This window comes from Branchiostoma belcheri, unplaced genomic scaffold (genome assembly GCF_001625305.1).
Source record: "Branchiostoma belcheri isolate BF01 breed outbred unplaced genomic scaffold, Haploidv18h27 scaffold12, whole genome shotgun sequence".
Lineage (NCBI taxonomy): Eukaryota > Metazoa > Chordata > Leptocardii > Amphioxiformes > Branchiostomatidae > Branchiostoma > Branchiostoma belcheri.
Genome location: NW_017802602.1, coordinates 3,985,025 through 4,010,341, shown reverse-complemented (window position 1 = coordinate 4,010,341; position 25,317 = coordinate 3,985,025). Strand labels below are relative to the sequence as shown.

The window sequence follows — 25,317 nt, the reverse complement described above, 5'->3', positions numbered from 1 at the left end:
GTTTTGGTATGATCATTTCTGTACGTTTTGGCACTTTTGGCATTAAAGTTGCTCACTCGCGTTGTCTAGGTACACGCGCCAAATCCTACACACGAGTCCGTGCATTTTCTTCGTTGAAATGTTCGGGTGCACATCAAGAGAGAGCGAGCGAGAGGGACATGTAAGTGAGAGAGTGTATGAGAGAGCGGGAAAGGGAGATAGGGAAGAAAGAAGGAAGGTACAATCACGTGAGAATGGGTGATGCAGTGTTGGTATGAGTCTTGTGTCTCTAGCTCTACATGTTAGTATTCAGCCTGCTTCGACAGCCATTGTGCAACATAATTGTGTTCATTAAAGGGTAAGGCAGTAGGGAGAAGGTTGAATGTGCCACTACCTACTAGTAACCTAGTACCAGGCAAACGATATCTGCCCTTAACGTAGCAGAGTAGAAGGAATGCAATAGACACAATTCATCCATTACTCAGTTTATTGTTCAATCGTGATAATCACAGAAAGCGAACACAAGTTGGCAGAATGCAAGTTTTAAATTCCTTCAGAAACTACAATATCCGATAGTATTTTGTTTTCCCTGTTGTAATTTTTACAAGTTTTTGGTGATGGCATTTGTTGCTGTTATCTATATTTGTGTACCACAAGGAAGCATTCTGGGCTCACTCATAACAATAGTTTTAAACGAAAAGGCCTTTGACATAAGGCTTAACATAACAGATTAGCTAGGTTTTGTCTAACTTTGAAAGCAGAAGCAAGAAAGGATAGTCTTCAAACACAATGTGGAAAAATCTATATTTCTATCAATAATTTCGAATAGCAAGCCTCCCTCACTAAAGGTGCTAAATATCTTTGAACATTCTATTATGCAGAACAGCTGGGTTGACAAAGTATTGCATATATCACTCTGACTAGTAAATATGTTTTCTAAGATTTACTTTGTATTTCTATATGTAGTTTGTTGTTGACTGTACGAAAGTTGCTGTATTTTTTGTTGCATCAAAAAGCTTCTTTGTATCTTCACAGTCTCCCTCTTTTTAAGCAGTCTAATTTCATTCTCTTTATTCAACAAATAAGCCTAGTATTACTGCAGTATCTACAGAAGGAACAAACAAGTTACATTTTCTTCCATGCTGAAGTTTTCTTTGTGCCAAATGGTTCTCCAAGAGACGGGAAGTCCTGAATCAGACCTGGAGGAGGTAGAACAGAGGACAGGGCGGGGAAGTCATTATCAAGGCTATGTTTCTGAGTGTGTGTACTGAAGTCACTGTTCTTCACGATCTGAAGACAAGTCGGACAAGACAAACACTGCGAACTGATGTCGCAACTTTGCTGACCGCTCGCCGTGACCGCCTGCCACAGTTCTTGCTGCTTGCGCGCGTCCGGCAGCAGCACGAGAAGTTCCACGAAGATGGCGGAGAAGCTTTTCTGGAAGAGTTTGCAGCAGATGGTGTAGTACTCGGCCGCCGGCAGCGCGCCCTGACGGAACCTCCGGGAGAAGTCCTTGAACTGCCCGATGTTGTTGTTCTCCTTCAGACACTCCATGATGGACGACATGAGCTGCTGATTACGCTGCTGGAAATTGTCTGGCTGGATGTACGGCCCGGGATCGACTGCGGGAAGGGGGAGGGGGGCAGGGGCAAGGGGTTCTGGGGCGGTGTACGGTTGGAACCCTGGGGGAGCTTTTGTGATAGGTGGCCCCTGGACGAGGGAGTCTGCAAGCTGGGACAGACCCGGAGGCGGTCCTGCCGCTTGAACAGGTGGTTTCCCTAAACCAGGCGGCAAGATTTCCTTAGGTAGTGCTGTGCTGAAGTAGGCACTTGAAACGTCAGAGCCAAGACTGGGGAAGTCCGCATCACTAAACGACGGGGCGTCGGTAAACGAAGGGACATCAACTTCCTTATCACTGTCTCCTTGTACATTTATATCGTTACCGTCCCCTTGCGTATTGTCTTCAGATAGCAGAGTGGTTGGCTCCATGCAGTTATTCTTCGCTTGCTCTGTTGTGTCATTCTTCAGGCCATCTCCATTCTGTGCCACCAAAGTAGCAGCAGCATCATCAACTTGTTTCAAACTGTTTGCAACGTCATTCAAACTCTCTACCTTCCCCTTCTCATCATCCTCTCCACTTCCACCACCTTTATTCTTCTTCCTCTTCTTCTTCTTTTTCTTATTAGCCGTATCTTCTGACACCTTCTTTTCAGCTTTTTGTCCTTCTGACACCTTCTTTTCAGCTTTCTGTCTTTCAGAACCCTTACTTTTGTCCACTGGTTCCTCATTAGCTAAAGTGGACCACTTCGAAACTACTTGTGGTTTAGTCTGTTTTGGTTTCTTTGTCCACTGCAGAGAAGTTTTTGCAGCGGGGGCTAACGCGGGAAAGTCGTCTTGCGTTGGCGGTGCCTGAGAAACAGCTCTTCTGTTCACGTTCTCTTTATCTTGTGTCGGCACGACCTGTACTTTGCTCCAGGGAACGTAGTTTGCTGGTAAAGCTGGGTACTCCTCCTCTTGTGGACCGTGTTTCGGGGCAGTTTTAGTAGTTTTACTCTGGTTCACGTTTCCTGAGGGCTGCGGTCTTTTGGGTACAGCTGCCTGGATGGGATTGCTCTGTTTTTTGAGAGTCTGTAGAGGAGGAAAGTCTTGGGCAAGCCGTTGGCTAGCTGACATCCCAGATGTTGACTCAGACCCTGTCCACCGGCCTGCTAGTGGTGCTACGGGGTTCGTCTTTTTCTGGTTGGCACCAAGCTCGGGAAAATCCTCTTCGTTTAAAGTCCCGTTCTTCACAGACCTGCAAAGGAAAATCAAAATATTTGTCATCCCAGGAAAAACCTGCTATAAGATCAACAACCTGCTATTTTCTTATTCCTGTACATCTATTTTAAAAATAAGACAATTGCTATGTAGATAGTTGTGTAGATAGATACTTAATTTAATGGCAGAGGGGTAAAAAAAAATTAGATAGAAATTTCAAGCACAACCAACCACCATTGACGGGAAACAATGGATGTTAAACCAGACAGTGAGTGTTCAACCTTCAGTTGTAGGAATATACATACTAGCCTGGTTACCAAACCTATTATAGCTCCCGAGTCCTACATCCTCTCCGCTATTTGCGGAGAGGATGTAGGACTCGGGAGCTATAATAGGTTTGGTAACCAGGCTATATACATACTTCATTGACGCGACACAAGTATGGGGACTTCATAAATTCTTCAACAGTTACTGTCTTGTGCGCAGTACAGTCTGCCGATGTGCTACTGGTAAAGTAAGATAAGGTTGATATGTTACCTTCTGAAGTTGTGTCCGACCCTCATGGCCATACTCTGCTGTGCAGACGCTGCACCACTCTGGCTGGTCTGCTGCGAAGTCAGACTGCTCGCTACAGCTTTGAGCGAAGGAAAGTCCTCCGGTTTATCGAACAGGGAACCCGCCACTTCTCCGAGGGAAGGAAAGTCATCCGGTTTGACGGCGGGGGCGACGGAGCGGTCCTCTTCCCGGTCTTCCTTGCGATTTTCGGACTCGTACTGCACAGAGGCCTTCAACGCTGCCGCAAGCATGGCCTTTTCCCTTGTTCTGCCTGTTCCCTACAGAAATACATAATGATAGTAAGATTGTGAGATGCACAATGATAGTACATACAGTGGATGTCACTGAAAGACAGAAGAAAATGGCCAGACAATGCATGATGTAAAAATGACTGATAGACATGGTAGAAACTACAACTACAAAAAATGTATTACATATCTAATATCAGCTAAGAGAAGAACAAGAAATAGTGTAATGCCATGTCAAGTACCAGAGTTATCAACGAAGGATTGCAGTATTCAAAAACAAGAATTCTTGTACCTGTTATGAAATCGTTAGTTATCTAAATGCCTCTGACGAATGTCTGCTAATACAACATAGTCACTGGGTGTATACTGGTTATATATGTTTAATGGTTTAAATCACATTTCTGCACACATGTAAGTGTAGAACACTTATTTCAAAGTTGATCCTTTATCATAAACAACAGCTGAGTCTAGAAGGGTAGTACTACATTACATGTAGTACCTGTTACTACATTACATGTAGTACCTTTCTTGTTGTCCTTGTCCTTTCCTGTTTCTCCTGCCTGGGTGCTGGTTAGAACCCACATCCTCATAGTCTTCTCTATTCACCATACCTACAGAAATAAGGGAAAAGGGCACTGAAGTTAGATTCACTCAGGTAGGGGAGGGTGGCACTAACAAGTAGTACCAGTGCCATATAAACCATCATAGACATCTTTGAAATATTCCTTTCTACATGTACATGTATGTCTGACCCAGCAATGTGAATAACACTTCCATCTTGTTTGAAATTTGTAAATGTGCCACTTTCCTAGTGAATGCAATGTTTTTAAAATACAAAATCAGCTCGCTCATAATGGAAAAGGGAATGCTCCACCCTCGAGGACAGCTAATAAATCTGAAAAGGAACCCACCTCTTCCCCTACCTGCAAAGCCACTCTGTCTTAGGACCAGTTGGAAGTTTTAAACACCTTTAACTTGATCTTAGTCACTTTAAACTTGGCCATAGTGCTATGTCAGAGGCCCACCCTGGAGGCGCATCCAAAAACAAAGAACCCACCTCTTCCCCTGCCAGTGAAGCCGCTCTGCCTGGGCACCAGTTGGAAGTTCATGTCCAGCTGCCTGGCCTGGCGAGCCTGAGCCTTGCTGAGCTTCTTCAGGTGCACGGCGGCCTGGTGAGCCTTCAGGTCGATGTTTGTGGGGAACACCGACGTGAACTTCTCCTCCCGACACTCGTCCTCCTCACACAGGAAGTGGGCGTCACGGAAGTGGTTACGCAGCACGTCATAGTCACTGGAGAAAAGAAAAACAACATTTGAATTCCCAGTGCTGACTGAAAAGTTATTATATTATATACAGTAAATCTCCAAACTTGTGGATTTGTTTCTGAAGGTTTCGCAGTGACTTCTTCACCGCAAGTTTAATTGACATTGTGAACATGATCACGAGTTTGTAATCAATAACAACTGTACAATAATAGTTTCAATTGCAAACTTAAAACACCACAAACATTTTCTTTTCCCTCCTGCCATGAAATAAAATGATAAAATTTCAGCTTTAGAAGTTTAAGAAACAAGTTGAAACAAGTCACCACATATACCATTAAGAAATAGGAAGAAAGGGAAAAAGTTTCAGTATCAGTGTCTACTTGCAAGGAATAGTGAATTTTATGAAGTTGAGAAAACCTACCTGTAATACTGGTTACTCCCGCCCGCGTCACACACGTGGCAGTAGTAGTGGTCTGTACGCAGGTGTCTGAGCAGACTGTCGTTGTCCACGTACCGCTCGTCGCAGAACTCACACAGAGGGTGTCCACGGTACGACTTCTCGTCCTTATCACCGATACGCCGGTGCTCAGCCAGCTCCTTCCTGCTGTAGGTCTTACGCTCAAACGAGAAGATCTGGAATAAGAAATCAGAGATTTCAGACTTCCAGGTACCATTTTGGGTTTGTGTGAATGTATGACAACTGTATAAAGTGTATTGTATAACCATGAGGATGTACCTGATTCAATTACATTGCACATTATAGAATGGACTATTATTCATTCATATTCAAACATACTTGTTAACTTCTTTTTCCTGCAATTGTCCTATAATTCTTTCATTAGTTAGCCAAACATGTAAGTTGCTCACATTTTTGTACAATCTTATAAATTTCCAGCAAATTTCAGGTAATTGTTTTGAGCCCTGAAATGTAGCTTGTGGGTACTAGTATACACATAAACTTTTGCCTATTATCTACGTCTCTCTTTTGGTATGTTTAGCTATTGCATCTTCAAGTTAGTACTTGGCCTTTGAAATCTCTTCTTGTACTATTTTTGTGCTACTTTTTTACCTGGAGGTGTTCGCTGCAGAGATCACAGTAGAAGAGTTCATGTTGTTTCCGCATGTGTTTGTTGAGCTGAGCGAAGGTTCGGAAGGTTGGCTTCTCAGGACACTCTTTACACGTGTGCTCCAGGAGTTCTCTACAGAACAACACAACACAAGGGGAATGGATTCAGAATCTAAGATTAACAACCCCCAACATACCCAACATTTCCTGCATATTGAGGCAACTTTTGTTATACAGTACAAAAGTATTGTTTCAAGATATATGAAGGATCACAAAGTTCAGTTGTTGTTGGTGGTTAAATTTAAACATACTACATTACTAGTAATTATTTTTGGACTTTTCTGAATTCACCTTAACATATCGCACACGAACACACTACCAATCATACTATTACCCCTTAACATATGGTACCAAAGTTAGCCTCAATATACTTAAAATGATTTTGTTCTTAATAAGGTATAACCTGGAGGTATACTAATTTGTGCCTTATGATTATTAATCAAAAAGAACTGAAGGATGACAAACTTTTTCACAGACAACATTAGAATTTACATAACGATTATAAAAGAACAGGGGATTGTGGGTGTTTCTGAGAAGTGGGAGGGGGGCAACTTTTCTATCCCGGATGGAAGCCTTTCCTCCTACTACGCACCAAGACATACAGAGATTGTTTACTCACCTGTATCGCTTCTGTGTGACATTTTCGGCGAAGTAAATCCCGTGTTTCCTCTCCAAACGCAAGTGTTCCGTTGAAATAGAGGCAAACGCCTGTCTTCTAGTAGTGAACACCACCTGAAAAAAAAGTTCAAACGTTACGAAATTCAATTACATTCGTTTATCAATTAAAAAAGTAAGAATTTTGTTATTTGGGAGGGATATAGGCGTTGTTTTAGATGGGATTTACCTTGTCTAGATCTTTCCTGCAGACAGCGCAGTAGTTTTGCTGACAGAGCACTCTCATCCGGGTGGAACACTTCCAACACACGGGATGGTCGCACTCGCCCACCGCCAGAATCTCCGTCTCCCCGCAGCACAGCACGCAGGCCCGCTCGCTCTCCTTCCGCGGCCGCTCTCCCGCCTTCTTCCCGCTCTCACGGTCACCTTCCATCCTCTACTCACGTCTTTGTGTCGCTTAAGACCCGCTGGGAATCGTTATTAAGGCTGTAAAAGTTACGTAAGACGCAGAAACACGGTTGGAAAAAATTTTCTCGGCCGATGAGTCACATGAACTTTGCCCTCTGAAGCCTACACGCATGCGCGGAACGGTTTTACGGCACTGTCGTAAAATTTGAGTTTCCGCCACAAGGCGCATGCGCGACAGCCCGGAAGTGGTAACTGTGATTGTAGGAGTTTGTGGAATGTCTCAAGAGTTTTACGCTGTGAGATCTTAAAGATGTAGGGAGGAAGACATGGCAGAGTCTTAAGAAGTCAGTGAGGAAGGAAAGAGAAGAAGGTAAAGCTTATGTTTTTTGAGTTGAAGCCGTTACGTTGGCATGTTTATGTGGCATTTGGCACTGTTTTGTAGTTATGTCAACATGACATGTCAAACTCATTATGAACTAAACGTTAACCGATTAACAAATTAACAAAAACTTGCTAAGTTGGTAGCAGAGGTTATCAAATTTGCATAAAAGTCATTGTCCTTGCCTTTCATTTCATTTCATATGCAAAATGTGATCTGTTTGTATAAAAATAAAAAACAGTTGAGTGAATATTTTATTGTGTGTGACAACTTTCACTTTTATCTTGGGGTGATCAGTAATTTATCTTAACTGTATTATATAGTAGTCATTGTCTATTATTTCAACTCATGACATTACTCAACAAAATGTGTACTGTTAGTGTTACTGTTGCAACGAATACAAGTTTCATAACTTATATTTAATTGAATAATGAATTAAAATCTCATTTTCATATTTTGTAGGTGAGATGGCAGATCCACCAATACAAACATTCCAAATAAACTGATATTTCACAAACTATTGACAACAAGTAACGTAACGTACCACTGAGCAGAATGTGGACATTGTCTTGAAACGGCGTTAGTTCCTGGTACATACGTACAAATCACCATACAAACTATCGAAAGCACGTACGTACAGCAGAGCAGAATGTGGACGTTGTGTTGTCATTGGTAGAGAAACCGCGTAAGTTCCCGGTACGTACGTAAGGAACCACCATGGGCACCAGCAGTTCTCTCCTGCGTAGCCGCGAGTCGTTGGAAGAGCTGACGGATGGCGTGTACCTCGACGGGAACCTGGACATCCCGAACGAGGTAGGACTGGTTTATTACAGTGTACAAAATACTTTTTTAAACCAGGTTGCCCAGTGGGCAACCTACGGCAAAAATTAGGTTGCCCATCAGAATTTTAGGTTGCCCACCTATGCTCACTCCACCTATATTAGTTAAAACTTTCCTCAACATACATAAGCCTTTGACAATATTTCTAACAGCCTTAACTGGCTTAAGTAACTTAACTGATACTACATTGTAGTACCTAAAATTATAAAGCATCTGCCGGCTACAGTGGTGCAAGCCAAGTGGGCATGATTTCGTGGGGTGGGGGGCATTCTTAAAATGCAGTCCACCTCTGACAGTCCTCCGCTAGACTTGTTAGCTGGCTTAAGAGTTGTCCTGTCCACTCTTTCAAGTCGCTGGTCCAAGTCCACATACATTAATTTAAAATATTACACGTTACTAGGTGAAGCCTCGCCACGCGCTGCTGCGGTCCGTGGGGTCGTTCGGCCGGCGGATGAAGGGCGCCAGCTTCCGGTCCAACGCGTCGGTGGATCTGGTGGAGAACCCGGAGGCAGAGCGCATCAGGAAGGAGTACGAGATGTTCCGCCTCAGCAAGCAGAACGAGTTCCAGGACATGCAGAAGAAGATGGAGAAACTGGAGAACGAGAACAAGCGGTTGCGAGGAGAACTACAGGTCAGTTTTGTTGGTTTGTTTGCTTGTTTGTTTGTTTGGAAGGTTGCCAGTGTTGGTGAATGTTATTACTCTTAATCAAAGACAAGATCTCATATACTATAAACTAGTAAACTAAGGCACAAAGCATAACAAATTTTCAATTATGTAGTACAATGTAGTAAAGTATTACCAGCAATGTATACCAGTAATCATACTGATACTGTACATGTATGACACTACAAGCCTTACTCCTTAGGAAGGAGTGCCCTTAGTGTGATGGGGTCTTTATAACCAGTGCTCAAGATGTTCATTTCTTCATACTAATCATGGATGGGATCTCTGCATGAAATTGTGACATTCTGGATATGATTTGATAATTTATTACACAATATTGTAAACAAATCACCTTTACCCTCAATCATTAGTCAATGGCCTCATGTCACAAATAAAATAAAACCACTGTGAAAACCACAGTAACCAGGTCCAACCTATAAAACTCCCGTTGAACTCCCTATTTTACTCCCGTTGAACTCCACTACGTACATTGTATATACAGGCGCTGCAGAAGACGGTGTCCAAGTTGCGGAATGAGCGAGACGCTGCCCTGAACAGGGAGTACCAGGCGCTGGAGAGGGCCGCCACGTTTGAAAACGACCGAGATAAAGTACAGAGACAGTTCAAGGTATTGTCATCGTAATGTTAATATGATGGAGGACATTGTAAAAATGTAATATGATTATGAGACCCCAGTGGAACTGTGGAGTGAGACTATGCATAAGTACTAGTGTTTATTTCACGGGAATGAGGTAATGTTTTCAGTTTATCTCTGTGAGTGTGACCATGTGTGTATGTGCTTGTACATGTATATGTGTGTGTGTGTGTGTTCATGTGTGTAACATGTATGTGTGTACATGTATGTGTGTGTCTGTACATGTGTGTGTGTGTGTGATTGATAGATAGAATTCAAAGATATATGTACTTAGCTATTAGAAGATAACACCCTCCTCCTGACTGGTCTCTCCCTTCATCTACATGTAACTCCGTAGATTTTCCGTGAGACCAAAGAGAGTGAGCTGCAGGACCTGTTGCAGGCCAAACGTGACCTTGAGAACAGGGTAGTGAAGGTCGCTGCAGATGACGGCACACATGTCATATCTGATAACATGTCAGATAACCTGTCGTACAGTGGCACAGTGGACGGAGGCTTACTGGGTAAGGCATTATTTGTTTATATCTGCTTAACCAGTAAACTGCCTCAAGACTTGGAAAATATTGCTAAAAATTTTTGGCCACACCTCTGGGGTGGAGCCATTTCTTAAAGCATAATAATAGCGCATTTTTGAGCTAAATTTACCATCCTACCATACAAAATACTATATATAATGTAAGGCAGCATTTTTTTTCTTGGGACAAGCTCGGAAACACTTTTATTCGCTCTAAAACGTGTCTCTGACATGTTAGGAACGCAAAGGGTTATTTTGGTACTATCAGCCAGAATAGTGCATTTCAGGGCTTAAACCATGCTTTTTTTTAATGAAATTTTATTGTGCCTTTTACCAGGTAACCCCGGTGACTGGGGCACAGCTCTGGGAAGTGAGCCGTCCTTGGGCAGCACTGTCCAGATGCACCTGGCGGTCAAAGGGCCGGAACTGGCCACTAGTCTCATCGACCTGGACGGACCATTCACCAACATCAACAAAGGTAAGAAATGTTTTAAGATCAATAAATAAATATTTGTTCTTAATTTAAGTTTCAAAATTTAAGTCAGACACATTTTTACCAGTCAGTGATAGCACTAAACAATATTCAAATTTTGTCTCTTCAAACAAAAAGAAGTCTGTAACCATACAGAAGCAACAATTTTACCTGCCAATAATTTGGTCTCTCTTCTACCATCTTCAAGACTGTAATGCTACTTCTTTCCACTAGGTGGTGCTGCATGCCATCTCAAACACGGCTGAGGTCTTTGTGTATGTCACACGGGAGATTTTAATCCAGGACAATCTGGAATTGTCACAGGGGAGATCGGAATTCTAGTGTCTCCTTGGACAATTCCAAATTGCCCTGGATTCCTATCTCCCCTGTGACATATACACCACTTGTGACATTTTTATTCTAACATATCAATAAGTAATAAGTAACTCATTTGTTCTGCTATGTTACAGATGACTGGACGGCAGCAGTGTCCAGTCTGTCACAGATCACCCCCCTCCTGGCTCAGACCCTCCCCAGCTGCGTCTTTAAGATTTTCATCTCAGCTCCTCCAGACATGTGTGAGGAGGTCCAGATTCTGTACAAGGTGACTGAGTACTGTTTTCGTACCCTGTTTGTTTGTTTGCTTGGTAGTTTGTGTGTTTGCATTACATAACTGGTAAGCACATGCTTCAAGGAATAGTACACAAGTTTAGTATAATTATGTACTACAAGTACAAGATGTATCAGTAACTGTGATTTTGATCTACATTGTATAAATGCATTTGCTTTCATGGTGGTTTTGTTTCATGTAAGGAGAGAAAAGAAGGGTTTTGCAGCAGCTTCGATTTGACACAAATGTTTTCTCGGATAGAATATAAAACATAAAATAATATACGTTTTTTTTAAACTCTCATCATAGCTCCCTTTTTTTCCAACAGAATCACCTACCTTCTCTGCAATACAAATGTGCGTGTGATGGCAGAGTCTTAGTGACGGTGCATTTTACAGAAGAGCCATGGCATGAAGAGAACCCACAGGTATGACCCCCCTTAGTCAGTAATGTGTCATCCATGTGACATCATGTAGAAATGCACAGATGTGTCTGAAATCTCTGATTTTCTACTGTGTTTTTCAACTACAGACACTATGGAGACTCCAAAATGCCAGAAAAAAGCAGCTTCAGGGCTGCAGCCTGTTTCTAGGTTTACTAGCGGGACAAGTAGACAGGTAAGTCAGGTCACACACAATACATTAGCAGAACCCAAAATTTTTACATTTGCACATGATGGCTATTGTTAGTTGCATATTCAATCATCAAAATGTTGCAAGTTTTTTTTATCTCAATTTTTCTAAAGGTATGTTAGAGAACTTTGTTAGGTGGCTGGTCATCTAAGAAGTTACGAGCTGATACAAGAAGCTTAAGACAGTTATGTTGTTTTCCTCAGATATACAGTTGAAGACTTTGAAACAAGCCACCTGTCCAACCCTGGGTCTCGACCTGCTCTGTTCTGCTTCAGGGACACACCAGGAACAGGGTAGGTGCAGTTTTACTGTGAACCTCATTCTTAAAGTTTGTAGCACCCAAGGTGACAGTCTGTTGTACAGTACAAATGATAGTCTTTAAGAAAGCCTTGTTCCACTCAATGCCGAATAGCTTTGAAGAGGTTCATCAGTAACATAAGATTAACAGTTAGTAGAACATTCAACAATAAGTGACTGTTGAAAGGTAAAAATCTGTACCTCCAACATTTTGATGTCGACTGTACATCTTGACTAGGTCACTCCGTGATCAAGATGTAATTTGAAATTTCCAATCCCTAACTTACTTCTCTATTCAAAGTGGCAAACCTGGCTCCCCTGCAGAAGAGGCAGTTAAGTTGAAGAAGAGAGTGAGAGACAGTGTGCCATGTAAGGTAAGGTTGCTAGAGAGAGACAGTGTGCCATGTAAGGTAAGGTTGCTAGTGAGAGACAGTGTGCCATGTAAAGGCGCGGTCACATTTCCCAACCCGGGTCCCGGCCGGGCAGTCGTTTGGAACGAAAATTATGATATAAGACAGCAAAACACAAAAAAAGCTTTAGAAAATTAACCACGAGCACTATTTGTGTATACTCTGAATACAAATTGTTTATTTTTCGTTCACTCAAACAACCCGGCCGGGCCCCGGCTTGGAAATGTGACCGTGCCCTAAGGTAAGGTTGCTAGTGAGAGACAGTGTGCCATGTAAGGTAAGGTTGCCTCCAACACTTGCTTATTAATTTAGAAGGCACACTGTAAGCCAGGCCACCCATGTGTTGAAAGGTATTGCCCACATGCTGGCCATGGCAGGACATTTCAGAAGCCGTAAGCTGGGCCGCTGTAAACTTTAAAATGGTCACTTTGTATGCAAAAAGGTGATAACTTGCTCACCGGGCAACTCGGCGTCTTTAGTAAGTCTTGTACAGAAACCATGACTAGCATGCCAAGATTGCGAGACTATGGGCCAATTTACAAGAGGCAAAAAAAATGCACCACATGCCATTTTTTAAGAGTGTAAACAAGCCTGCTGCCACTGTGCGGCAATTTTTGTGTAGCACATCCTGGATGCAGGACAAATGATTTTTGCTCGCGGAAACTGGGTATTTCTAACCCTGTAGTGACATTCATCGATCAACATTAGCCTAAGATTGTGACAGTTATGCAGACTTTTTCACTACTTTTTGAATTGTTCTTTCCTCAGATCATAGATGACTACACTGAACCACATGTAGGTGCCAAGAATCTGTTTGATGAGATTGCCAAAATTGTCCAAATGGTAAGTAGCAAGACGTTACATGTATGTATATGTGTGAATATCTTCTGATATGGGATGGAAGTACTGTTTTGGGTGAGAGTTTGTATGTGTTGTGTCAGGAGGGTGGGAGATGGTTTTGACAGTTGATGATTGATAATTAGGTCAATAGGCTAATAATGACCCAGGCCAGCACATGTCTTGTATATGTCAGTGGATAATATGTGCAAGAACTCAGGAAATGTTGTAATACCCAATTAGATTACATCATTAAACAATCCCCTCCATGTTTCAATACAATGCCCAAAGCAGGATGTTAGATTAATCTAGAAAACTCTCTCTCAGAAGCCACCAAAAAGCTCTGTCCCTGTGGTGATTTACAATTACATTACGTTAACTTTGCATGTACCTGTACCTGTACAGGAGCTGGGTGTTGGAGAGACAGAGGAGGGAGAGAATGGTGATGAGAAGGAAGATGAGGCCAGTTGCTTCACCTGGCTGGACCCTGACGGCAACTATGAACAGATGGAGCTCTTCAACAGTCTTACCTCTACCTGTGCAGACATCGGCTTCAAAAAGGTATGGAGAACAACTTGAAGATATTAGGTGTTTTTACTTGCATTTGTGTGATGGTATGCATGTACATTGTATGTATGTGTGTGTACATGTATGTGTATGAGTGTGCATGCCTGTGGTTTAGCTGAAGAAGCTGTGGATGGATTGTCATGAAACTTGAATGTTCTCCATATTTTTACATGAAACACATTTATTATTATATTTCTGTGAATGGAAATATTGTTTTGGGTGGCTGACTTGTGAGTTTTTATGTTTCCTTGCTACTTGCTACAGTTGCTTGGAGGGCGAGAGATGATTTTGACAGTTGACTGACAGGGAGGGATGATTGTTAATAAACAGATGCATGGTAGGAAGGTGTTATTTAAAAGTTATCTTGTGACTATTGTCCCTGTACAGTACTACAAACAGTTGGATGAGTTAGTGTCTGCACCAGGTCCGATGCCTCCACTGCTTCTGATGGGCACAATCGGTGCAGGCAAGTCAAGCCTCCTGGCACAGTGGTAAGTGGGAACATTGTACATGTACTATTATACAGTTTATTATTCAATCAACAAAATCATACAAAAGCAGGGAATGCTGCATGCATCCCTGAATTGCGTAACTGATTTTTACAATAAGTTAAAAAAGCAAGACAGGACAGGTACACAGAAAAACACACTATATACAAATATGTACAAACACCATTCACTCTGCTATATGCATGCAAATAGCAGGCATAGGTTTTCAGATACATGTATCAGCCATTGTCACTGGATCTAATGGCTATTGTGGTAGCCATTAGATCCTCAGTAAACATAGCAGCCCATTTGTCCATCAGTATGCTCTAAAAGATTGTCACACATCTTGAAAGACAACTTCTCATGACTTGTAAGTTGTAGATAGAATATCAAAATATTATGTACATGTATAAATTATGGCTGTTGTAAAAATGTCACTTAAGATCTTCAGTAAACATAACAGTGCATTTGCCCATCAGTGTGCTCCTCTCAGTCTGAGTCTTCAAGACTGTCACACATTTTGAACAATCTTTTAAGATAGAATATCAAAATACTTGGACATGTATAATTATGTATATGAAAAACAAAACTTTGCCTTGCGAATGTACCAGTCCTGTTACAATTGCTGTGCAGTAAACTTTGAGTAACAAATTTGAATTCTTTCTCTGCAGGATAAAGCAGCTGCAGCAGCGCAGCCCGCCCTGCCTGGTGTTGTACCACTTTGTTGGGTACCAATCCTCCTCCAGCGCTGATGCTGTACACATGATCAGGTCCTTCACAGCTCAGGTCAGTCCATCTGCATGTTTAGGCCACATTTTATTGTCTTTTAGCTTTTTTAGTTCTTAAATTTGCTGACTTCATTGTTTTAAGTTTTGCCAAAAATAAGAGAGTGCAGAAAGTTCAGGAAAGACTTGAAGTGTCTTCCTAGTTTTTAGAAGTGTCTTTAGAGTTTTTCCCATGCATATACTTAGCACGGCTATGACAGTTGTTGTTGTTCAGTAGATGCAGCACGTGGTGTACATACACAAAGCCATGACAGTTGTTGTCTGCATTTATTTATTATTATTGTTGTTGTTGTTGTTGTTTAGCTGATGCAGCACGTGATGACCCCCCCCCCACACCTGCCCAGTGACCCCAGCCTGTTACTGCCATGACAGTTGTTTATGTTGTTGTTGTTTATGTTGTTGTTTACACTGTTGTTGTTGTTGTTTAGCTGATGCAGCACGTGATAACCCCTCCCCACCTGCCCAGTGACCCCAGCCTGTTACTGCCGTGACAGTTGTTTACATTGTTGTTGTTTACATTGTTGTTTACATTGTTGTTGTTGTTGTTGTTTAGCTGATCGCAGCAGCTGTGATGACCCCGCCACACCTGCCCAGTGACCCCAGCCTGTTACTGCCATGACAGCTGTTGTTTACATTGTTATTTATGTTGTTGTTTACATTGTTGTTGTTGTTGTTTAGCTGATGCAGCATGTGATGACCCCGCCCCACCTGCCCAGTGACCCCAGCCTGTTACTGGACGAGTTTCTCCGCTGGCTGGAGAAGGTGTCGTCCAAACAGCCTGGCGGCCTGGTGCTGGTCATCGACTCCATGGACAAGTTCCAGGTTTAGTCTCATGTCATTCAAGCAGTGAATGAAAGAAACTTTTATGTCATACATTGTAGAGTCATTAGGCCACACCAAATGGCCCTCTTTGGCACCGCCTCATGATCAAATATTTCAAGCAGTTCTTGAAACAAACTTTTACAGTAACTGTAATTCACAATTTTTTACAGTACTTTTGTGTTCTCAGTTTTCGCAATTACTTCTGTGCTGTAAACTTATCATTACTGTGAACAAATAATTCACTGACTTTCTTTTTTTTGCACCTACCACCACCATAAACATATACCGGTAGTGATTCAGATCAGGCAGTGGTGCAGTACACAATTAAAGTACATCATACAATCTCTTCTACAGGTTCAATACATTCACGAAAACCAAAAAAAACCTAACCTAGACGTGTGGAATCTCTGATTTCTTGTTCGTGATTTTTTTTTTAATGCCTGACACCCAAGTTTTGTCTGTTCACAGCATGCAGAGTCCCACACCAAGTTCCTTTTAGACCCCTTACCTGTGGACACAAGAGTCGTGGTGTCAGTCACTGAGCAAACCTGCCCTCAGGCATGGAGGTATGCAGTGTTGTCTGTATTCTGATTTAAAAAATACATCTGTAGTGAGTGAGAACATGGATAAATGTATGCATGAATGAATCAATGATTCAGAAAAAGATTGGATGGATGGATGGATGGATGGATGGATGGATGGATGGATGGATGGATGGATGGATGGATGGATGGATGGATGGATGGATGGAAAGATGCATCAATGGAATGGCTTATAGTGACTGAATGGAGTGAATGGTAAATTTATCAAATTTAATATCATTTTCTTCTTGTTGAATTTTTGTTGGCTAGATGATGAATAACAAGTTCTGCATGGTGTTAACTTTCAGATCATGGCCGACCGTAGTTTTGGAGCCTCTGAACCCAGGAGACATCAAACAGGTGATCCAGACCCGCTGGACAACTCCAGATTTCTCACTTACTGGATCACAGGTATGCACTGAGGATTAGCTGCAGGGTTGTAATGGGTTGTGAAGTACAGATGGTTAAAATTCTCAATATGGTATGAGATCTTCAATTCCTTGTTGTGTTCTGTTTCAGGAGGCCAGATTTCTGGCTCACTGCCATATCCCAGCATGCTGTAGTCCCCTGTATGTCAACACATTCCTCAACCAGCTCATGAGGTAAGATTGTGTTTTCTATAGACTAGACATTCTTGCCTCTTAAATATGTTATTAGTATCTTTGTGTTCACTTTTGATTAGCCTTTGGGCATAAATTCGCTTGTAAAAAGATTGCAGACTACATGACGTATAATTACTATAAACTTTGGTTGACAAGTCTTTCACATTTACTCCCTATCATGTACATTGACACTGTGTCTGTGTTGTTTGCAGTTGTAAGGATGAAGACACGATGTCAGAAGTGCTTGAGGAGTGTTTGAAGACGCCCAGCGTGTCGGAGCTCTACCTTCACATCCTGCAGACACTCGAGGACGAGTGTCCTGGTCACCACCACAAGTCCCTCTTCGGAAAGGTACATGGGGCTCTTCTTTTCCTCCAAGATGAAAGATGCATATATTTTATATAATTATATACATCGACATCATGTGGCATCATAATTGTCAGAGCATTTGGTCTTTGGAAAGGTGGGCTCTTCTTTTCCTGCAAGAAGGAAGATGCATATATTTATGTTTAACGAAGGAAAACATATTGTTTTTCCTGTTTCCTCTTCTTCTTCTTTAAACCAATAAGGTCAATGACCTGAACAGATACAGTTGTTTAGTAGACAGTCCTTTTACAACATCTCAGGATCGGAGCCTGCTAATAAGCCACCATATGACATTGGTATTTATGTTTACCGAAGGAAAACATAATTATTGTTTTTCCTCTGTTTCCTCTTCTTCTTCTCTAAACCAATAAGGTCAATGACCTGAACCAGACATCTGTCACCATGGTAACTGTATATCAGTACTTTCAAATAGCAAAAATCTTGACACATTGTCACCAACTCTGTCTGTGTCCTCATCAGTGTTTGGACACATGTACAGTGTATAAACAGCTAGCCAAAAGGCCCATTTGCTACTGAAAGTACTGATAACTGTAATGATGGATAATTGTTGACTGGACAATGTAGGTGATGCTGGCATTATGAGCCTGTAGGAACAGCCTGTCTGAACCTGACCTGATGATTGTATGTTGACTGTAGGTGATGCTGGCATTACGCGCCTGTAGGAACGGCCTGTCTGAACCTGACCTGATGATTGTATGTTGACTGTAGGTGATGCTGGCATTACAAGCCTGTAGGAACGGCCTGTCTGAACCTGACCTGAGCTGATGATTGTATGTTGACTGTAGGTGATGCTGGCCCTATGAGCCTGTAGGAACGGCCTGTCTGAACCTGACCTGATGATTGTATGTTGCCTGTAGGTGATGCTGGCGTTACGAGCCTGTAGGAACGGCCTGTCCGAGCCTGAGTTGATGGCTGTTGTGCCTGAGCTGACCTGGTCGGTGTGGTCCCTTCTGTGGGACATGCTGAGTGAGGGAGGGGTGCTCTGCTGCAAGTCTGGGCTCATAACGTTTACAAACCAGGAGGTCAGAGTCACTGTTAATCGTTTACTAGTACTAATAGTACTCACTCACTCACTCACTATCCAGGATTTGATTATACTGCTACTGCTGTCCCTGCCACAGGGGTCGGCAGCAGTCGGCTAGTAGTACTGGTCTTCACACTCAGCTCCTCCAGGCAGCCCTGTCCAGTGGGTTAACACTGGCAAGGCTGCGCTCTCTAGTAGGGGCAGTACAGTACAGTAGGGGCATTATCATTAGATAGCTTTTAACTATGTTTAGAGTTAGACGTTCAAGGGTTAAGTGTAACAGGTCGTTCTGTGTAATGTAGCCAGATGCCGCTGCACCACATGCCTGCGAAGCTGGTGTGTTACGCCAAAGGGTCACAGGTTATACTGACTATACAGATACAGAAGCTGGTCTGTTACGCCAAAGGGTGGTTTTACTGGCTATACAGATACAGTTAGTAGACAGTTCTTTTACAACACCTTAGGATCGGAGCCTGCTAATAAGCCACCATATGACATCAGTTTGTGCTAATTGCTGATGTTGATGGATATCTGAATTTCATTCAGTCACAAATGTTTGTGTCTTTTGTTTCTCCTCCAGGCACAAGATGCTGTGGACAGAAAATTCCTGAGCAGCAGCAAGGACCTGAAACAGACTCGACAAAAACTGGTGGATTACTTTTCCACTTTCATCAGGTAATGGAAGAAGCGATTGTAGTCCTCTACGTGTAGATCGGAAGTTAGTTAGGTCATACCTTTGAGGTGATAACGTGCGCTACAGGTGTTGCGCCCCAAGTGATAACCCAACACAGGGTTCTAACGGTTATCACACAGGCTTCCCAAAGCTTGGAATAATTCAAACACATTGTGCTGTATGTGCCACTTGCAAAATTTCAAATACACGTTTCGAACATTGGAATTGATGTTGTTTTTGGTCAATATTGCAAATTGGAATTTTTTAGGCTGGGTGTATCCTGTATCACCTTTGGTCCCAGACCTACCATCTTTCAACCTGTGGTTGGGCTAGTACCTCGGGTGATACAGAATTCTATATATTATTTGTCCACCTGAAATGACTCAGGAACATCAGTACGTGTGTTAATGTGTGCTCTGTTCCCTGCAGACCTGTGCAGACCTGGTGGAGGGCTGTAGACGAGGCCCCGTGGCTGCTGCAGGTTTTAGGGGATGTACAACATCTCCACGCCATCGTGGTCAACCTGAGTGTCTTCCAGAACCTCTATATAAGGTTGGTATTGATATATATATATATTACAATGTAGTTACAATAGTTACTGTAATAACTGATTTTTCTACCCAAGTGAAACACAAGGGGTAGGGTGCTCCTGGGAATCGAACCCTGGTTGCCAGCTCACAAACCAAATGCACTAACCGCAAGGCTGAAAGGTTCAGACCTGTTAGAATGGTCAGTTAGTTGTGCTTGAACCCTACTGTTGCACAAGCATAAACACTGTTTGCCTTTGGCATCTTTGTGAAACATATTTGTGAAATGTTCCTTTTATTTAACTCTACCCAAAAACTGATTACCGGTATATTACTTCATAATTGTCATAAGATATCTTGAAGTTCTTGTATGTTTTGTCATTGAAGAAAAGATAATTTTTTTTTCTAAAATCCATTGAAGAACAATGAGGGTTCGGTAATGTTTGTATCTTTATCATACAATGTATCATTGATTGTTGGTTGTTACAGTACTGTTTACAGTGATCTTGAGTTTGCAGTACCTGTATTTCTCCTCTAGGGGGCGCTGTGCAGAGTTGCTGGCGTACTGGCAGTATGTGGGAGTGGAGAAAAGTGCCATGGCTACAGAGTACATGAACGCACTCAAGATGCTGGAAGATGGTGAGTCTCCGATGATGACCACCTTGCAAGAAATACAAATTTTTTGCCTATAGGTTCATGTATTAGAAAGAATGTTCAATAAAAAAACACCAAATCTAATTAATTTTTACATTGTTGTATGTCTATCAGACTGCATGTAACTATATAGTTAACACATTTAGCAAATATTAAAGGCATCTAATGCAGTTTTTAGGGTGGCAAAACAAAAAAAGTCTTCTGGTTGAGAAAATCTTTCTGATGTTGGCATTACACATTTTTAGTGTGTTTGTTGCACAGAGATTCTGATACAATTAAGGGCACGTTCAAGTCAGCTCTCCCAGCCACTTTCAGTCTAAAACCTACAATAATGTATATGCATGTCTGTACTAAACTACTGTACAACATTGACCATTCTTAACCACTGTCATGTCTGTTAATCCTAGGTATGAGTGACGTAACGTCCTCCAAACTAGCCAGCCTGTACGAGCTCCTCGGCAAATTCCTGAAAGACCTGAGCCTCCTGACTCAGGCGGTGCCTCCCCTCCAGAGAGCTCTGGAGCTGAGAGAAACCAGCCTGGACCCCGACCACCCCAGTGTGGCCAGCGCCCTGCACCACCTGGCCGGTTTGTACGCACACTGGGGGAAGTTCAACACTGCGGAGGCCTTGTACAAGCAGGCTATTGACATCTACCAGAACGCATTTGGCAGTAACCACCATCAGGTGGCCAGAGAGTTGGAGGCTCTTGCCTTGCTGTACCAGCGACAGAACAAGTAAGCAACACACTAAGTTACCCTTCTGGCTCCATGTATTGGCTGGAAGAGTAGGTTGCAAGAGATGGTTGAAAATCCAAGTTAATGTATTTCAAAATATAGTACATACTGCTCACTTATTAGAAATGAAGCCAATTCAATAAAGATCACTCACTGTTTATTGGTCATTTGTAAAAAATGAAAAAAAGGAGAAGAAGCAAGAGGTTTTCTGAACAGATATATTTTTTATGATCTGCACTTAATTGTTCCCAAGACCCAAGGATGTGAAGTTTTGGGCTTGTCTGCCTGTGTGTCTTTCTGTGTGTGCTGAGGAGTCACTGTTGAGGGGCTGAACTTTGCCATCTGTAGTGTAACTTCCTTGTTTCTGCCATTTTTCTTGCCTAGGTTTGATGTAGCTGAACCACTTCACAAGCGAGCTGTCACCATCAGGAAGAGATCTCCAGAAAACTCCCGGCTAAGATCTGTAAGCATTTTCCTCATTCTGCATTATTTCATATTCATTGTTTATCTAGTCCTGTACTTCAGATCAAACTAAGGCCAATGTGTAAACACATCCCACATTGAACCTGAGGCTTGCCTCTATTCTGTGGGTTCACACTGTGTAGCTTTAACACTGACTGTAACTTTAATATCAACTTTAATATCAACACTATCATGCACATCTCAGCAACATTTGTATAAAAAAACTAACAGCATGTTGTATGTACTGTAAGGCTGGACTGGAGTTTCTGAGGAAAAGAGCAGTTCACCTGGAGGAGCTGTCCTTGGGTCCTGACTCCCCGGCCTTGGCTCGGTCTCTCAATGAGCTAGGAGTGCTGTTCTACCTACAGGGTTACTTGGGGTAAGTTCTGAACCATAGTGATATACATGTAAAGCCTAGGGAAAAACGTTGTGTTTCCGGTTTCAGTCCTGAAAATAGGGTTAGTAGGTAGGGATACTGTTTTTGTTTTTAATTTAGGCTGAGGTTATCTTGTTATCTAACAAACACAGTCTAACAAGTTAGCTCCTGACAAAAAGTAGTGGATTCTGCTTGAAAGGTCTGACAGTAGATGCTTTAATATGGAAGGTTAGCACAGGTACAACGTGAATGTGCTCAGTCTGGGGTCCGGGCAGAAAAACTCGGAGTTCAAAGAGATGGAGGTAGAGTCTTGAGTTTTCTTAGTATCCTTAGCCACTTACTATTAATATGTGGACTAGTCTAGTACATAGGGTTGGAGGGGTGTCGTCTAGCTTTGCTTAATATCACGACAGGAAAGAGGCCTAACCTTGTGGCAATCTTGTGTAATATCTTCCTATCATCGCTAATTTTCCTGTACAGAACGGCTGAGAAGTTGTTGCAGCACTCCCTCTCCATGCGGGAGTCCGTTCTGGATGCCTCCCACCCCGACTGTGCACAGTCCCTGCACAACCTGGCCTCTCTGTACGTCGAGAAGAAAGAGTACGCCAAAGCGGAGCCGCTGTACGAGAGAGCGCTGGAGTTACGCCAACAGGCCTTCCCGGCAGACCACCCTGCGGTGGCATCGACTGTCCGCCATCTTGCTGCAGTCTACAAGAAACAGGTAGGGGTCCTTCCTGCAACATTGTGAAATTGATTAGAAACTGTATGTTTTTATGTATTACTATGTTGCTTTAGGCATTTTATTCTTATTAATTATTCTGTACATTTTTGTAATTACATTGTTATATAGCCAGACAACATTGACCAATTAGAATCCTCAATTTTGAATTTATTTTGAGGCCGCAACACAATTTCATTGGTCAGCTAACAAGTGGTCCATTTTTAGAGCAAGAGACCACTTCAGATCACAAGTGGTCCATTATTAGAATAATGGGCCATCTGTTTAGACCATTACTTTGGGAAGGTTTGGATATTCCTTTTTACAAATTGTGTTGCTCGCTTCACTCACTCGGTGGTTTAGTCAGTGGTTAATAGAGATTCACTGACCAGGCCTTATGACAGAATACACACATTAGGGCAGGTCATTAATCCTTTACAGAAAACTACATGACTTTTGTATACAATATGGGGTGAAAATTAAGACTTACCCCAAGGTTGTTATTTTGTATCTTTCAGAACAACTTTGATAAAGCTGAGCCTCTGTACAGACAAGCCCTGGCTATGAGAGAGAAAGTGTTTGGAGACAGCCATCCTAGTGTTGCCACTGCCCTGGTCAACTTGGCAGTGTTACAGTCTAATCAGGTAAGCTTTGGACATGCGCCCCAACATTGTGCCCTTGGGAACTGCACTTAATACGACTTTCCTCACTCCACCCAGGTGTGAATTGGGACCTAACTTCGGTTGGGGAAAGTCGTATTGAGGTCACCTGGTGGCGCCGAATGGCAGCTGCACAGACCCATGTGACAGTTTCAAAAAAAAGAGTGTGGAGCAAAAATGTTACATGTATCTTGTGTATTATGTGTCTGATTGTAAAAACTGCATCAATTCAGTGCTATATAACTCTGCGATTGCACGGATAACATTTGACCAATAAACCATTCATTACTATTATTATTATTACTGTGTCATCTCTCCAGGGAAGACATTCCGATGCGTTACCGCTGTATGAGAAAGCACTGCAGATCTACGAGGATTTTTCCACCATTTCAAAGCCTTTCACTTGCCTATTTTCTCTCAAAACCATATCTTCTATCACTAAAACTTCACTCTCGTTTTATCTCTCCAGGGAAGACATTCTGACGCGTTACCGCTGTACGAGAAAGCGTTGCAGATCTACGAGGACAACTTCGGCCCGAACAACCCACGTGTTGCAGAAACCCTGCGGAACCTGGCCGTGCTGCACTACGACCTGAAGAACTACGAAACCGCCGCCAACCTGTACAAGCGGGCCACGGAGATTCGAGACCCCGACCACCCCTTCCAGCCCTCACGAGAGATGCTGTCCAGACGCTCGTCCAGCGTCGTCTCGGAAAACTTTCTGCACAACGGTCTGAACGTCCAGCTAGCCAGACTGCTGCCAGAACAGAGATAGCAGTTATTGCTGTAGATCTGTGAAAATACATTGCAAGAGGCTGCTTGAAGTCATCAGACATTAACTATACTAGAGCATTCCACATTTACCAGTCTAGACTAGAGTATATCAGGCTATGCATTAGTAGGCCATGCAATACAGTAACAATACGTTTCTTGTAGACTGCAGCACTCAGATGTGAAAAAGTATATTTTCTAAAATGTTGTTTAGAGGTAGAAGTAGACTTAATCCGTAACTTGGACAAGAAGTGGGACCATGGTACCATCTTGGTAGTGAATGTCAAAACCCTCAAGTGAGCACAACTTCCTCCATTTAGAAAGTAACAAACCGGCCATGTATAATTAGGACCTCAGCTGCCACCTGCCAAAGCAAGACTGAGCAGCTGCAAAAATGCATGTACATGTACTACATGTAGGTACTGACGTCTTTAGCATAGCACTGAGCTGTGTGTAAGTGTCCCCCATCACCAAACTTGTTGTACTACAGTGGACTTAGTGTACGAGGTACATCCAATTCATCATTTGAGCATTTTGTAATAATGTATGTCTGCGCCACATTTGAACGCACTGAACTCCTATCTAACTTGATTGAAATAGGTATGATATGGTTGTCAATCATCAAACTCATAATCTCCTTAGCACAATATGAATAAGCAACTGTTACTGTAAACTATATTTTGTGACTTCACTCCTACAATGTAGCTTCACACTGCCACATGCTTTGTTGTTCTTTTCCACTAGTAACAATTTCCTTGCGTATCTCATTAATTGGATGTCTAACCTTCATCAACATACTTTAGGCTTATAGACATAGAACCCAATGCAGCAATTGCACATGTGCACTTAAAACTGGAAGTCAGTAAGCAGAGATCTGATTTCATGAATAGTACTGGTACAAGAAGGCATCTATACATGTATGTAATGCCATGCAGTTACAAATGCAGAGTACTGTGGAATAATGGAGTTAAACCCAAGTCCTCACCACTTGAGCTGGCAGCAGCGAGATAAGACAATCCCTATGCTGTACAGATAGAAAAGTATGAAGCGTGCCTAAATCTTAGAAACGTTAACTGTGCAATAGTTTGTATATAACCCTACCAAATCGTAGATAGATGTAGATTTTGTAAATAAGTATAGACATACAGTTATATATTTTCATTATCATCATTGACTGTAGAAATGTACTGTAGATACTGTAGATTCATGACGGCCTGCAAGCC

General features: G+C 42.4%; 2 protein-coding genes across 2 annotated transcripts; one reads left to right on the top strand and one right to left on the bottom strand.

Annotated features, from left to right (window-relative positions):
- Window positions 1-452: 452 nt before the first annotated feature.
- LOC109462775 (zinc finger protein 598-like) lies at window positions 453-7,132 on the bottom strand. Its single transcript, XM_019759369.1, is given in 9 exon segments — window positions 453-2,773; window positions 3,274-3,556; window positions 3,559-3,569; window positions 4,063-4,150; window positions 4,597-4,829; window positions 5,226-5,437; window positions 5,874-6,003; window positions 6,550-6,662; window positions 6,775-7,132. Coding segments are annotated over 9 exon segments (2,943 nt in total). The 5' UTR covers window positions 6,979-7,132; the 3' UTR covers window positions 453-1,104.
- An 880-nt stretch (window positions 7,133-8,012) lies between these two features.
- LOC109462773 (nephrocystin-3-like) lies at window positions 8,013-24,242 on the top strand. The gene is made up of 29 exons (XM_019759366.1): window positions 8,013-8,145; window positions 8,573-8,803; window positions 9,339-9,464; window positions 9,829-9,994; window positions 10,343-10,483; window positions 10,948-11,081; window positions 11,416-11,514; window positions 11,619-11,704; window positions 11,923-12,012; window positions 12,318-12,390; window positions 13,195-13,269; window positions 13,669-13,824; window positions 14,218-14,321; window positions 14,990-15,104; window positions 15,782-15,925; window positions 16,394-16,491; window positions 16,815-16,917; window positions 17,026-17,108; window positions 17,321-17,459; window positions 18,353-18,517; window positions 19,100-19,194; window positions 19,622-19,744; window positions 20,258-20,358; window positions 20,781-21,108; window positions 21,493-21,571; window positions 21,822-21,949; window positions 22,427-22,667; window positions 23,183-23,308; window positions 23,793-24,242. Exons 1-29 carry the CDS (start codon window positions 8,050-8,052, stop codon window positions 24,096-24,098), a joined length of 3,951 nt encoding a protein of 1,316 aa, XP_019614925.1. The 5' UTR covers window positions 8,013-8,049; the 3' UTR covers window positions 24,099-24,242.
- The last annotated feature ends 1,075 nt before the right edge of the window (window positions 24,243-25,317 follow it).